This window comes from Porites lutea, chromosome 4, assembly GCF_958299795.1.
Source record: "Porites lutea chromosome 4, jaPorLute2.1, whole genome shotgun sequence".
In the NCBI taxonomy this organism is placed as follows: domain Eukaryota; kingdom Metazoa; phylum Cnidaria; class Anthozoa; order Scleractinia; family Poritidae; genus Porites; species Porites lutea.
This window is the reverse complement of record NC_133204.1, coordinates 25456313-25471312: the sequence shown is the minus strand read 5'-3', so window position 1 is coordinate 25471312 and position 15000 is coordinate 25456313. Positions and strand designations below refer to the sequence as shown.

At 38.2% G+C, this 15000-nt stretch overlaps 1 protein-coding gene across 1 annotated transcript in view; it reads left to right on the top strand.

Annotated features, from left to right (window-relative positions):
• Nucleotides 1-15000, top strand: part of LOC140934444 (uncharacterized) — a 47508-nt gene that overhangs the window by 17629 nt on the left and 14879 nt on the right. The window contains exons 9-15 of the mRNA XM_073384068.1: nt 1883-1984; nt 3255-3361; nt 3528-3716; nt 4282-4353; nt 5395-5513; nt 6392-6602; nt 14469-14543. Of these exons, the coding sequence (XP_073240169.1) occupies nt 1883-1984; nt 3255-3361; nt 3528-3716; nt 4282-4353; nt 5395-5513; nt 6392-6602; nt 14469-14543 (875 nt within the window). The remainder of the gene's footprint in view (nt 1-1882; nt 1985-3254; nt 3362-3527; nt 3717-4281; nt 4354-5394; nt 5514-6391; nt 6603-14468; nt 14544-15000) is intronic.

Here is a 15000-nt window from a genome sequence, read left to right as displayed (position 1 = left end):
ATCTCCAAAGTTCTTTGCCTTGTTAACTTGCTGGCACGTACAATTTTCGAAAATATTTGCCTTCCTCTCTTCTCCATAAATTAACTTCTATTTATAGGCAAAATTGGTCTTGCGAGAAAATCCCGAAATCACAAAACAGTGACAAAGCGACCTCGTTTTCCTCTGAAGTGGTAAACATAGCTTCGAGCGTACAAAAAGTCAGCTAAAGTAAAACCACTTCACAATAAATCACGCTGTTTAAACACCATGAAGTCTTTTCTTGCCTTCAAAGTCATCAGCAAAAAGGTTTTACTTTGAAACTTTGGCAAAACACCCAGTTCACGACAGCGATTTTGTTCGGCTTTATATTCACCGCCTAGCGCGGTGAATATAACGTCATAGTCCGAGATAGCTAACCAATCAGATTGCTTGAATTACCAAGATCACTGAGTGTGTATATACTAAAATGATATATATTATATATAATATAATAATAATAATAATAATAATAATAATAATAATAATAATAATAATAATAATAATATATATCCAGGGAGCCCACTCGCCTAAGCGGTTTTCATTGGGGCCCTGAAAATAATAAATGACAGAATGACAAAAAAAATAAATGCTAAATGCCCTACTTAAAAAAATTCAAAACTAAGAAAGAGATAAAATTGATTTTTTCATATAAAACTAATTTTAAAATAGTTTAAAATAGTTTAAAATATTGGATTAGGTATCATTTACAAAGTCTTAAGCTTTTCCTTAAAACGGGACAACGATTTGCTGTTTTTAGTGTCATTGTCTGGGTTGTTCCAGTCGTTAGGGGCTTGAAAAATGAAAGTTTGCTTGCCCCAATTGGTGTGCACGCAAGGAAGGTGTAAATCATTACTTCGTCGAGTTTGATAAACTGATGAAAATTACTATTGCTCCTGATGTCAAATTTAAAGTCAATTTCCCCTGATAGATATTTTTGCATCATATCACAGCGATGGAAGTGTCGTCTCTTTGAGAGGGTCTTTAGGTCCAATCCATCTAGTGACCTTCTCAAAGAGAGGACACGTCCATCGCTGTGCTATGAATGATGAAAAAGTATTTAAAATATTCCAAAATCCTTTGTTTTAGAAAAGCATGATTTTTTATATCAAGTATACATAGAGCTTTCAAATTTCAATAACAATCTGAAAACAGCGACATCTGAAAATAATACTGCTGAAAATCAGTGCGGGTCCTCTAACCTTCCAGGTCTTCCAGTGCAATCACACTCCCAAATTACAGTTGCGGTGATTTGCAAAACCTTGAAAAGCAAATCGCACTGAGGAGCTTACTTCCTGAATGTTGTCCTCAGACTTAAAACTGAGCTAAAAGTAATTTAACTCACTCTGGGGATGAAGAGATAAATCAGTCCACTTATAAAATTTCTCTTTTTTTGCTCTCATTATTCAAGAGTCAGAAAAATGGCAATACCCAACAGCACCCTATTGAACCATTTTCCGTAACAAAGTGAGAGGTTCACTGCTGAAAGTAGGGACAATAGCCAGGGACATTTTGCCCCATCATGCTCAGCTCGATGCATTTTTACATCTTGTCTGATCATATAATTAAGCCTTCAAGATGTCGAGCCTGCACAGCTGAAATGTTGTCACGGAAGTTTTTCCATTAACTCAACTCAGTGATGTCGCAGGATAACGGTGAGATCAGCAGCTGTCAGTAATAATGATAATAGAAGCTGACTACTGACCACCCGGAAACATTAAATTATTCTTCCTGCATTCTAGAGACGCCTGTACCTCATAAATGTTTGCCCATAATAGTTTACAAATAAACAAAAATACACATGTGTTAAAATGCTATCAGACTTACTATTCTGTGTTATTTGCTCTAAAAATGTTTTGTTTTGCAGATTATTGTCCTTATGAGATGGCGCATAGCTTTCTTTGGAATAGAACTCAAGAGGGCAAGGAAATTTTAAAGCAGTGTTCAATAGTAGACCCCTCATGGACAGGTTAGGCTTAGTGTCTCACAGATCATTGTTGCTAATTCAAAATATGTTCTTCCATTGTGACAAAGATGTTCCTAGTCGTGACGGACTGTCTTCAATACGTTAAGTCCCACTAATGGTCTTTCCAGTTTTCAGAAGCTTGCAATGATCTTTCAGCGAAGATTCATTCCTTGGAATACTGAAATAATAGGGTTTTATCCCGGGGGGGGGGGGGCACTCCCATACATTACCTATACGGGTATGTGCCGCCCAATGGGGTCGTGCTTTTGAAGCTCCAGGTTTAGAAAGGGGTATCCATTTCAGGGGCGTTTTCTAGAACGGGGTATAGTATTTCGAACGCACGAAAGCTCCAGTTCTGTAAGCAGCCATTTGAAATTATTCAAGGACAGATTGGTTTTAAAAATACGGTTCAATGCGTTAACAAGCAAACTGTTATACTCTTGTTGCACCCTGGAACGGAGTATAAAAAATTGGCCCATTTCAATTTTAGGGCGAATTCTAAAACGGGGTATAAAAAGGTGGCCCATTTCTAGAACGGGGTATCAATTTCAGGGGAAATTTTTTTTTAGAACGAGGTGCCAATTTGGAGTCCCGGGCGGCACATACCCACCCGAAAAATACCCAAGTGCCCCCCCGGGCCGGGGGGGGCACTCCCATACATTACCTATACGGGTATGTGCCGCCCAATGGGGTCGTGATTTTGAAGCTCTTGGTTTAGAAAGGGGTATCCATTTCAGGGGCGTTTTCTAGAAGGGGTATAATATTTCGAACGCACGAAAGCTCCAGTTTTGTAAGCAGCCATTTGAAATTATTCAAGGACAGATTGCTTTTAAAAATACGGTTCAATGCGTTAACAAGCAAATTGTTATACTCTTGTTGCACCCTGGAACGGAGTATAAAAAATTGGCCCATTTCAATTTTAGGGCGAATTCTAAAACCGGGTATAGAAAATTGGCCCATTTCTAGAACGGGGTATCAATTTCAGGGGAAATTGGTACCTCGTGCCCCCCCCCCCCCCCCCCCCCAGGGGTTTTATGCAAGAAGACGTTTCCTCAGCGCGCATATACCGCATCTCTTGAATGCAATCTTTATTAATATTGGGAATACATTACACTGAAGCGATGTTAACGAGCAACATAGCTCTCTTACAACCCTAATGCAGCTGAAACTGAAAAATATGCAAGAGAACATTGAAAATATTAAGGTGTGTGTTTGTATGTTTATTTATAATTCTGGTCCTACTTAAAATTCAACTTTATTTTTCATCATCCAGGAGAGTTTGGTAGTAAATGCAGCCGAAACGCTTTACAGACAGTTTGGTTGCACAAAACTACCTGCAACTGTGAGAAGAAAAGCGTGGTGGACTACTTCAAAAGCAAAGTGAGTACATATATAACATAACTGTAACCATACCATCAGTGTATATTTCTTGTCAGCTGGGAGGGGAATTTTCTTACTTCATAAAGCAGTTTACGTAAATTGAAATAAAATAGTTAGTCTTGATCGAAGCGTGAATTTGATCTATTTCTATTTTTATCTTGTCCAGATCGCAGGTGTCAACAAAACCAACTTCATAAATATATCGGAAGAGTTAGTCCGCTCAGCACAAGCGCAAGAATTCATCAATCCTAAATCATTTCAGGATTTCTTCACAGAGCTGTTTAATATTGCAACAACTCAGTTGCTGATTCCACTTACTCACCAAAATGCTGATGCAGCTTTGCAGTACTGTATGGTAAGAATACCTACATAGAAAGGGTTTCGTTAATCGTTTGTCTCAATATTGTCAAATATATATTGATCGCGACGTTTCCTGCAGGTCTTCATCAGGTGACAGTGACACTACTACTGCCTAATGAAGACCTGCAGTACGCGGTCAAAATATCTGGGACAATCGTGAGACAAACGATTAACAAAACCCTTTATACACATCATCCACGATGAACAATATCTCTCATGAGACAAATAAGAGACAAATCCTTGAACAATGTGCTATTGGGTAATGCATCACATTCTAAGCTTACCCTTAATAAATGTACTTTACAAAGAGAGTCAACGTTGATGTACGGTATTTACTCAAATAAGCGCCGCTCCCGAATTGAGCGCTGAGGAGGAGCCGCTTACCAACTATAGTGAAAACCAGAGGACGTTAATTCCGTCCGTTTAATGCGGAAAATACCAGTGCTAAATCTGAAGCATGAAAAAGAATGGATTGCCTTCGGCTTCTGCACAACATAACAAAGTGGCTTGCATTGGAAGTTTGAGGTACAATATGTTACCCTAAATTCTCTTCCCTACAGCACATGATCAACACTGTACTTAGTTCCTCTCCTTACGCTGTCAGCAGTTCTGCCTTCTGCAAGCCTTCATTGGTAGGTACATACATACGTACTTTATTCGTCCCAAAAAGGCTATTCAGAATAAAGATAAAATTAGACAACTCTTGAAGTCCTTTAAGGTCGGCTTCACTTTGAGGGCGGGGTTTCGTGAGTTCCAAAGTTTAAATGTTCTGAAATAGAAGGTTCTTGCTATCACAGTTTTATACAGAGGAATATAAAACATCAGAGTTGGGAATTCTTCATGGAACGCTTAGTGATGCAAGCTCTTTGAATATACTCAGAAAATAACGAATCTGGTTCACATCCAGTTACAAATTTAAAAGCTATTATTGCATGATGGTAGAAGAGCTGCTGTCTTACTGGTAGCCACTAGCTGGAAATATAGGAGAAATATGATCATATTTCCTTGTGTTGCCAACGATACGGGCCGCAAAATTTTGCACAGCTTGGATCCTATTCAGGTTGTGTTCAGAAGTGTTGCTCCAGACATTTCAACAGTAATATAGCGTACTGAAAACTAAGGCATTGATCATAAAGTCAACTCTCGCCTTGCGCACACCCCGCTATTAAGGACATCCCAATAATACGCATAGCAGCTAAATCCCCGGTGAAAGAAAATACAGACGTTTGACTGAAAAAAACTCTCACTAGTACAGACTCTCGCTAAAGAGGGCACTAACTCGAGGTCCCTATACATTGAACGCTATAAAGGGAGTTGACTGTAATGGTTAAAGTGCTCTTGTCGAAAGTGTGTTTTCCCCGTAGGTTTTTAGTCTGACATTAGGGCCATTTATGCGAGGAAAAATAAGACGCGTCCTAAATAAGACGCAAACTATCCCGTATAAACGGCACATAAGACACGACTTAGCAAAGAGGCGTCTTATCGAAGAACAGGTGTTAGGGGCTGTTCTTAGATAGGACGCGTCTTAGCTAAATTTCAAACGAAATGTGCCGTTTATACGGGATAGTTTGAGTCTTATTTAGGACATGTCGTATCTAAGACGCGTCTTATTTTTAGCTTATTTTTCCTCGTTTAAACGGCCCTATTATCATTAAACGTTGTGCGGTTCATAGGATTATGATCGAAATTCACTGGCGGATAAAGCACTGGAGTTTCTCCGTGGAGCGCCTAATGATACCATAGCGTTTAGACAGGGTTCAATGCTACGTCTCCGATACGTACGTACGTTTATGTGAGTAGCCAATGTTACGAAATCTTGCCCGAAGGGGGCGGGGAAAAGGAGCTCCCGTTAAGAAACTAAATGGTATAGTCATGAGCTGTTATGAGTTTCACAGCATTGGTCTGACCAATTAGGTGTGTTATTTCAAGAGGAATATTAAGACTGTAAACTCGGCGTGGTAAATGGACAAAAGTATATTATTGGAGATCATTCAATCGATGGTTGTTAGTTTCAAAACTTACAGATGAGCCAATCGATAGTCACCAGTAGTTTTGAGTTTTGTTCACCATCAATTGGCATCGATTACTGTCATACCGTTTATTATAAATAAGTCGCCGGGTATTCATCCCAGAGATTTACACACACACATACACACAAAAAAAACCCCACAGGCAGATAGCATCGTGGCCTTTCAGTAGGCTCCCGACAAGTTCGCCATCCCTGAGAGAGTCTTAAAAAACATCCTGAAAACACTTAACACCTTCAACAAAGGAGTTTGCGCTCGTTCTTCAGCAAGAAACCAAATACAGCAGCACCAGTCTCTTTTTGTTGTCTGATTTACTCTTTTTTTTCATTTACTACTCCACTGGTTTTCCCGTTGCCGGAATTTTAGATATTAAGTGATTAAGTAATTTATATTCATTCAAGAATAACTTTTAGGCTTAATATTTAGTTTACGTTAGGTTGACTATTAGCAGTTTTACATGGTGTCTCCTATGTAAAAAATGATGTGTAATCATGTGCACTAATTTCAGGTAACACCGTTAGTTTTGTATGAAAATGATATATCAATTGCTTTAGAGAGTTGCTGATTTGTTGCAACTGGAATAGACAAAAATTACCCTTAACAAGTTTAAATCTAAAACTCAATTAACTATTTAATTTCTTAGCACCAACCCCTTCAAAGAGAACTTCATAAAACCAGTTTTCGTGGCGACCTTACCCAGAGAAGAGCTGATTCTGCAGTTAAACACAGCTACACTGCTGCCAGCGGCTGTTTCCGCGACACCTACACCAGTTGTTATAAACAATAAAAATAATGCGACCACAAAAAGCAACACTTCGCAGGCAAACGAGACAAAAATTCTACAAAACAATGAGGTGAATCTCTCTTCATGGCTGCGTCGACTCATGTTAGCACGATAGGTGTTAAAGTAAACATAACAAAGAAGATAATTATTAGTTAACAACAACAACAACAACAATAATAATAATAGTAATAATAATAATAATGATAATGATAATGATAATGATAATAATAATAATAATAGCGGCGCTCCAAGCGCGGGGCGGAGCCCCATAGCTAAGGAAATCTACCAATTCCAGAAAATTTGGTAATCACGTGACCGTACACCGAACGAACAAACGACCGTCCATCCACACCACAGGGAAACCAATGTTTACTCTCACACTTTCTAGCTAGTTTGGGAGCCCAGGAGAAAACTTATTGCACATTAATGTTGTGATCAATTGACAGCTGTCAAAACAGGGTATCCGCTGACCAGTATCATATGACCGTACCGCGGGCTCAAGTGTCGACCCATCGAGGTCGAGTATTTTTTGAAGTTATTGGCTGACAAATTACCAATTTTAAATGATCGCAGGCTCAAGTTTATTTTTTCCAATGATTCATATGAAATATGTTGTGTCTATGTCATTATGGCCCCGCACTATTAAGATTTTGATTTCAAACTGACCTCGGACGCGAAAATTCAGCCAGTTTTTCAAAAATACAGGCAAGGAAGACCTTTTCTTACCATGGTTACGCGTTGGTCACGCTCTACGTCCAATGTTTATGCTCTGATTCGTCAAAATTTGACAGGTGAGTTCATGCGGAAAATTTATGCAGCATCTTGAAAGTTGTATACTTTGACAGCTGAAGCTGACAGAGTTTTGTGTCAACTTGTGATGTTTTTAACTGTCTTTCTCCACTGGATGTACAAAATGAAAATACAGCTGCAGCTTTCATCTTTTAAAAAAGCAAACACCCGGAGGCCGGCTTAAAGTAAAACATAATTAACTTAAGCTTAAAGACTCAGGATTTTTAGAGACACTTTAATACCTGTCTTCCTAAAAGAAAATTGTTGTCTCTGTAAATGTTTCACCGAATCATATTTCTTTTATTGATTTTTAGTAGTTTATCTTGCAATTTTAATCGCTTGTACGTGCCGTTTGTTTTCATCGTTCATGAACATCGCTTGCGAGTTTGACTAATAGTCGCGGGTCGCGGGTCGCGGCTGCAAAGTCGCGGTCGCGGGTCCAATGTCGCGGTCGCGGGTCCAATGTCGCGGCAGGGGAAAATGATTTGGAGTTCGAGGTAACTGAGTGAAAACAAGTGATATGAAAAAAATATAAAGGGCAAAAAATCGTTTTTATGCATGATACTCTGCGGTAGCCAATTTACAGGTTATGGATGTTGGAGACAACAAAATAATGTCTCAAGAAAAGACCTAAAAGAAAAAGATGGCCGACTTTTGTGTTCACCGCAAAGTTCATTTTGTTTTCTTTCTATCGGGCCCAGTTATGTATGAATTCAGCTTTGAATGTATACTTATGCATGACAGTATCTGATAAAAAATGTTACCATGAGTTACCATTGTTTTCTTCTTGTCTATGAATTGCTCACAAATTCTTAGGGGTGCATTCACTGAAAAATGTGCGATACACTTCACAGAGTATAAATTATAAACGTTACAACAACTTAAAACCCTTTTTAAAAAATGCTAACTCGGGCTCGAAAAGCTACGAGTCTGTCGGTAGAAGAAACGAGAACTGTTTCAATTTTAACAACTGTTTTCGGCAAAAATAAAGAAAACGCTTGTGGAAAAACTTCCTGGCCGCAAACTCCCAAAATAAACTCTTTGCACAAGTAACTGGAAAGAGGAGGAGAGACGTTGGGCTTGAAGTGTCAGTAAAGTACATTCAAGTGGGTATTCAAGGCATGAATTTAATATAGAAACAAGTAATAATCCACAGCAAGAGGGGATAAAGCTCGAGATTTATCCTCTCTTGTCCACAGATAGGAGTTTGTCCTCACTAACGACTGAAATCCGGAATCCAAGTTCTACCAAGAGAGAATAGATCATAGTCTCTTGGTTCTACTGAAAAAGATTTGAATCCAGTACCTGGAATCTGGAATTACTTACCTAATTTCTTGTCTTTTCTTAGCTCTGGTGGAGTTGATAACTTACCGTTTTCAGTGTCTGGTTTACTTTCTTTTTCAGCTTCATGATATCGGGCGTTATTATTTCCTTACCTACTTACTCACTTGGTTATATTACGATGCATGTTTTCAAGATTTGACTGAGACGCACATTGAATGGCTTCCTATTGTCAGGTTGTCCTGGTTGTCATTTAGGTGAAGAGAACAAGAAGTTATATTGAACACTCTGGGTTGCCGTCTCAGTTGTAAAAATAAAAGCATTAAGCGAAAATCTTGCTTCGAGGAACAGACTCCTTTCTGTGGATTTTTACTCGTTTCCATATTAAATTCATGCCTTGAATACCGCTTGAATGAAGATTCATGCGCCTATTTACATTTTCTTTCAGTTTTGCCTAAAAAATTTGTTAAATATAAGAGTTCTCGTTTCTTCTACCGACAGACTCGTAGCTTTTTCAGCCCGCGTTCGCTTTTTTAAAAAAAAGGCTTTAACTTGTTGTAACGTTTATAATCTCTAAACGGCTTGGAAACTAAAATTTGATAGCATTTTGTTTTGAATGAGGGTATGGGCATGATTTTCAGTTGAACATGCCTAGCGAGCGTAAAAATTGCATTCAGTCTGAGGATTAATGAGAGAGGGAAAATTTTATATATTTAGGCATGAAAAAATTCAAGGGAACATTGGTACTTAGAAATTACATGTCATAGGCATGGAAAAAATGGGTTCATGCCCTCGCAGCCCAAAATTGACTTAGCTAAACTTAGGTCCCAGATCTCTCGCCGGGTTGATAATTCATTCCCAGTTTTTGCTCGTCTGGTTTGGCATGCCGGGCATGCAGATCGCGCAGCCAGTTGGGTTTGCCATGCTCGGCATGCCGGGTATGAAATTGGCATGCCCAGCGTGACTGATTTTGATGTTCGCTCCAGCATCATATCCTGAGAATCACATAATCGCCAAATATATCTTAGGGAGCTTGAAGTTACAGGTTTCATGCCTGGCAATAAATGCAGATTATAACAAAAAAAGTTATGTTTGTCACGATGTATGTCACACGGGATCGACTGGCAAAACTGAAGACAGAAGCCTGGATTTATAAATAAAAAGCACAACAAAACAACATTATTCATGCATAAAATAGAATACTTCACTTGCAATTACAGATCAATTAATCCTTTTATTTCAAAGCGATACTGACATTTCTGGGTCCAGATTTAAATTTGATCGCGGAAAAGCGTTTTAAACAATAAGATAACAAATCTTCTCCGTCAGTATAAACTTTATATCCATGCTTAAGTTCTATCGCGTCGGAATGTTTCTCGGTCAACAGCATTAAAAGACAGGTGAAAATTAAGCTTACCAGGACGTTCAAGTCAGTACGAGAGTACGACGTTAATACTGCAAAGACTTTCTGATTTGGTGAGTTTGGACTGCCTTCTCAGAGAGATTTTGCTTAGGTTTTCAGTGCGCTTCTTGTCGGCTATGCGAATTTTGCAAACTGTTTTACTCCTTGCTGACGATAGTCCTTTCAGCAACGTCATCTGCTCCATCCGAAGATACCCCGAGCACGCACGAAATCGGCCGAATTTCCGCAGAAGTTTTTTCGGATGACGATGAATTTAGTTTGTTGTAGCGTGGCAGTTGTGGCGTCACGATGTCGTCATGTCTCTTCGCACTTGTTTGTCTTTTTTTTTTTCCTGCGGTGTATGGTTGTGATGTTGGTGAATGCTGGACAAGAAATGGATTCTGCGAGAGACTGTAAGTACAAAATTAGTATTAATTTGGTAAAGAAAAAGCCTGAATATCGAACAAATCCCGTAAATTATCCTTTTGGCATTCAGTTTATCTTGCTGTTCAGCATGCCTAAGAACTCTCAGGCATAAGTGGTTTTCAACTCGTTCACTTCGGATTGTTTCTGTTTCTACGTCTTGTAATCTTCTTCTGCTGTTAAGAAGACTAGAGAAAACTTCAAAAATATAGATACCAATCACTTTTGGAGACAAAAAAAAAAGCAAGCAATGAGGCTTTTATTCGACATATTTTCTGAGAGTTTTATCTGATCAATTTAATGTCTCTAGCATTATTTTCGTGTAGGAATTTTCCTAATTATTTGAGCTTTTAATTTAATATTTTTGATACCTTATAAACTTCTCATTTGATAGCTTCACTTTTTTTATACACCGATTGAGAAACAAATTCGCTCTCGTTAAATCCTATTTTATGACCTGTTTATTAGAACTCTAGGTAACATGCAAAATGATGTAACAGGACAGGCTTTAACCTTTGGTCCTAATGTATTTTTTCTCAGCTGTTTTTCTTCACAACCCCCAGTAATCAGTTGACGGGCCATGAGAGAATATCGCCACAAAGATGCGAAGTTTTCGATGAGTTTCCTTTACATATTCCTGCTTTATATGGGTCTACACCTTACCTGCTTAAAAATGAAACTGTTGTTCGAGTGTCAGTCAAACTCGGGATAATCTTGAATTGCAAACCCAAATGCAAAGGTTTATTTCGCAGTAGAAGAGCGTGTAAACATCATCGAACAACGCAATGTAAACTGGCTAATGTGAAACCACGTTTCTTTCACTTTATTTACCATGCATTAATATTTATCTCCATTGCACACCTTGTGAAATTAGCCTCAGAAAATTAGTTGCGACCTTTAACAGACTCAACAAGCCAGTATGAAAATATCTTAAGAGAAGCTGAGCTCTACAAGTTCTATTTCATTTTTTCATATTGCCCTTGCATGTGTTAACATTCCATTTCTTTTTTGTTACAGGTAACTTCCAGACATGACGAGGAGATAATTACTTTTCTATAGAGCAATTCTTTGATACTGTCAGTTATTACTGACTTATTTTGAGTTAAAAACAAAGAACACAGACTCTGGTAATGACACATAAACAATAATCCCTGGAAAGCCTACAAAACAAGAAAGAGGAACTCAGACTCCTTATCAAAATATGAAACAAGACAAAAACAGCTTTTCTAACGTAGGGAAAATTGCGTTAGAGAGATTTGTAATTGCAACGTTATATTCAAGCACATTGTATTGTCGAACATCATAATTTACTGAATAATAGACAGCGATTTGGAGCTTAGCTCAGTTTGTAATGTAATGAACGTTGAAAGATATTCTATAACCTTGTATTTTTAAAAGCTTTCATGGAACATAGATGCATTTTATTATGCAATGAAAATAGTCTGTCTCTATTTTTAATGATTTCAGTCAATTCCATTTTATTCCCAATGTGAAATGGGAATCCTATTAAAGACTCATTATAAGGGCTGAGGCCGTTTTTACAATCCCCCAACAGGTCATCTCCACGATGACGCTGTTTTATTACTACGGCAGAATCCCTCAGGGTTTTACTTTCTTGTGAAAATTAGAGCTTTTGTTATTTAAACTTCGCTGGGACAACCAAATCTATAAAAATGAGAGGAATAGCAATGACGTCATCGTGTAAATGACCTGCAAACCGTGCATCAAACGATAAGCACTGTGATCTGTTTATTTATTTATTTTTTTTAGCCAGGCTTAAAATATCTGTAGATTCAAGGAATTATAACCTGTGCGTTGAGAGCATGCCAAAGACCGATTTTGGCATGCCCGGCATGACCCAGATTATGGCACGCCCGGCAAGCCAGAGAATTTGGCATGCCGGGCATGCCAGGAAATTTGGCATTCCCGGCATGCCGGAGATTTTGCTGGGTATGAATTACTTATTACTAGAACCTAGGCTTCTCGCGGCCTGGGTGAGAAGGTCACGGAACCTCAAATTATGCTTACAGGGCATGCGAAATTCTGTTGCATGCCAATTTCAATGCAAAACCACTCTGGGGCCACCCCCTCTATTACCAGTGAGCAAATTATTGACGATAGGCATGGGAAAAATCCTTGCATGCTAACCAACATTGAAAACGTAGCAGAAATGTCCTCAGTTGCTGAGTCATGCCCTAGGGGAGGCTTTAAAATACAGAATTTCCTGACATGAATGAGGGAATTTTCCGTAAACAGCATGTGATCATGCCGGCTAGGATGTATTGCCTCCGTATTGCACCTTTTTACAGCTAGCTAGGCTCATTTTTAGGTTCCATGGCCTGAAATGACGAAAAATTCATGCCCTAAATGTAAAAAGTCCAAAAACGTCCTCGAAATTTTAGTTTCCAAGCCGTTTGTAGTCTATGAAGTGTATCGCATATTGTTCAGTAAATGAACCCCTAAGCATTTGTGAGAAATTCATCGACAAGAGGAAAGCAATGGTAACTTATGGTAACCTTTTAATCAGATACTGTTATGCCTAAGTATATTCAAAGCTGAATTTACACATAACTGAGCCCGATGGAAAGAAAAACAAAATAAACTTGCGGTGAACACAAAAGTCGGCCAGCTTTTTCTTTTAGGTCTTTTCTTGAGACATTATTTTGTTGACACCGACATCCGTAACCTGTAAATTGGCTACCGTAGGGTATCGTGGATAAAAAAGATTTTTTCCCTTTATATTGTGTTCATATCAGTCGTTTTCACTCAGCTGTTACCTCAAACCCCAAATCATTTTCCCCTACCGCGACATTGGACCCGCGACCGCGACATTGGACCCGCGACCGCGACTTTGGACCCGCGACCGCGACTTTGGACCCACGACCCGCGACCCGCGACTATTAGTCAAACTCATCGCTTGCAGGAGTACTCAAAAATGTCGCGCGTATCAAACGCCTAGTTACACATCGTTATAACTGAAACCATTAAATAACCAAAAATAATAATAATAAATTCGTTATTATGTTGAAGCGTAACTCTATTAAAGTTCATTCAAATACTCGACCACACTGACAGCACGCACTAGAAATGAGAACCGGCTGGCCGTATAGGTGATTTTGGAAATTTTTTGAACGGTTTCGCTAAAAGCCCACGATTGATCGTCCTGAATATTGGCTATTAAAGTGCAATTTGTCTTGAAAAATTGTGAAATGCCGCATTCTGTCCGAGGTCTGAGTGATAAATAGTACTGTTTCACCTCAGATGTGATGTATAAAGAGTATAAAAGGTTGGCTTACACACCCCCAGATTTGTTGGCAATAATTTGTAAAGTAAACCTGTCAAAAGCAAAAAAAATCGGCCTAATTTGTTTTCGAGGCCTAATCTACTGTGATCAAGAACCATTTGTGGTTCTTGAATGTGATCGAAGATGTGTGCTATTTTTTGGGTCTACATATAAGGCTATCGACTCGATGTAAGATGTTTCACTCTAAAATAACTTGGCCTTTCCCTCAAAAGTCACATGAATGTGCCCTTAACTAACTGATTTGTGGATTACAAGTTTATCGTTTGATTTAAATTATAAATTTATTAATGGGAGCTTCGCTTTTAGCCCAGGCTAAATCTATATATTAATAATAATAATAATAATAATAATAATAGTGAGAGTTCTAAAAGTGGAAGTTCGAAGCTCATTCTGAAGGAAAAGAAAAGAAAAAGATAAAGAAAATGTAAGCTTTTGGTAGATATGTGGTCAGATCAGGTAAACCTACTATTGTCTGCTATCAAGTATGAGGTAATCTAGGCTGAATTCTTGAAAATATACATCGCACTAGCGACTGGAAACCGTGAACGATAAGATGAGTTTATTTTTGTTTTGTTTTTATATCATTTTAAATTCGTGAGAGTTCATTGCTTTAAAAGATGAACAATAACAGCGACATCTTTAAGTAGCAGCGCGCATTCATTAAAGTGGAAGCAGGCATTATTGACTTAACAAAATTTCCAGTAATATAAGGCTAATTTCTTTTGCTTTATTTAAAGACAAATGATCAGACTAATGAACAAATACAGCAATTATTGAGGGCAAATAACTGCACCAGGCTGACATACGAGGAGGTACGTTTTTAGTTTTGCTCGTTTTACGACAAAACGTTATACTTGCTGCTTGTCAATGAAGGAGTTTGGTTTTTATTGTGTCCACTCTTTAGTTAAAATTAGTATGAAATAATCAAAAATTATACTTCGTTTATATTTCTCACTCAATTGCTCAAGAAGTTAAGATTTTGATTATTTTAAAGATTGGCACCTTCGTACTTACGTTTTTTAATTACTCCTAAGCTTGTATCTAAATATAACTTAAGAAGTTCTAGCGACAGTACCGTACTTAATTATCCGAATGTCAAACCCAAGGCCTTTCTTTTTGCCGCACGTATGGAATGCTCTGCCAAGATATATCAGGGAATCCATTTCTATGTCACTTTTAATAGAAAGCTGAACACTCACCTTTTCAAAAAAGCATTTTGTACCACTTAGATTATAAGATTGTATTTTAAGCTTATAATTTTTAAGATTA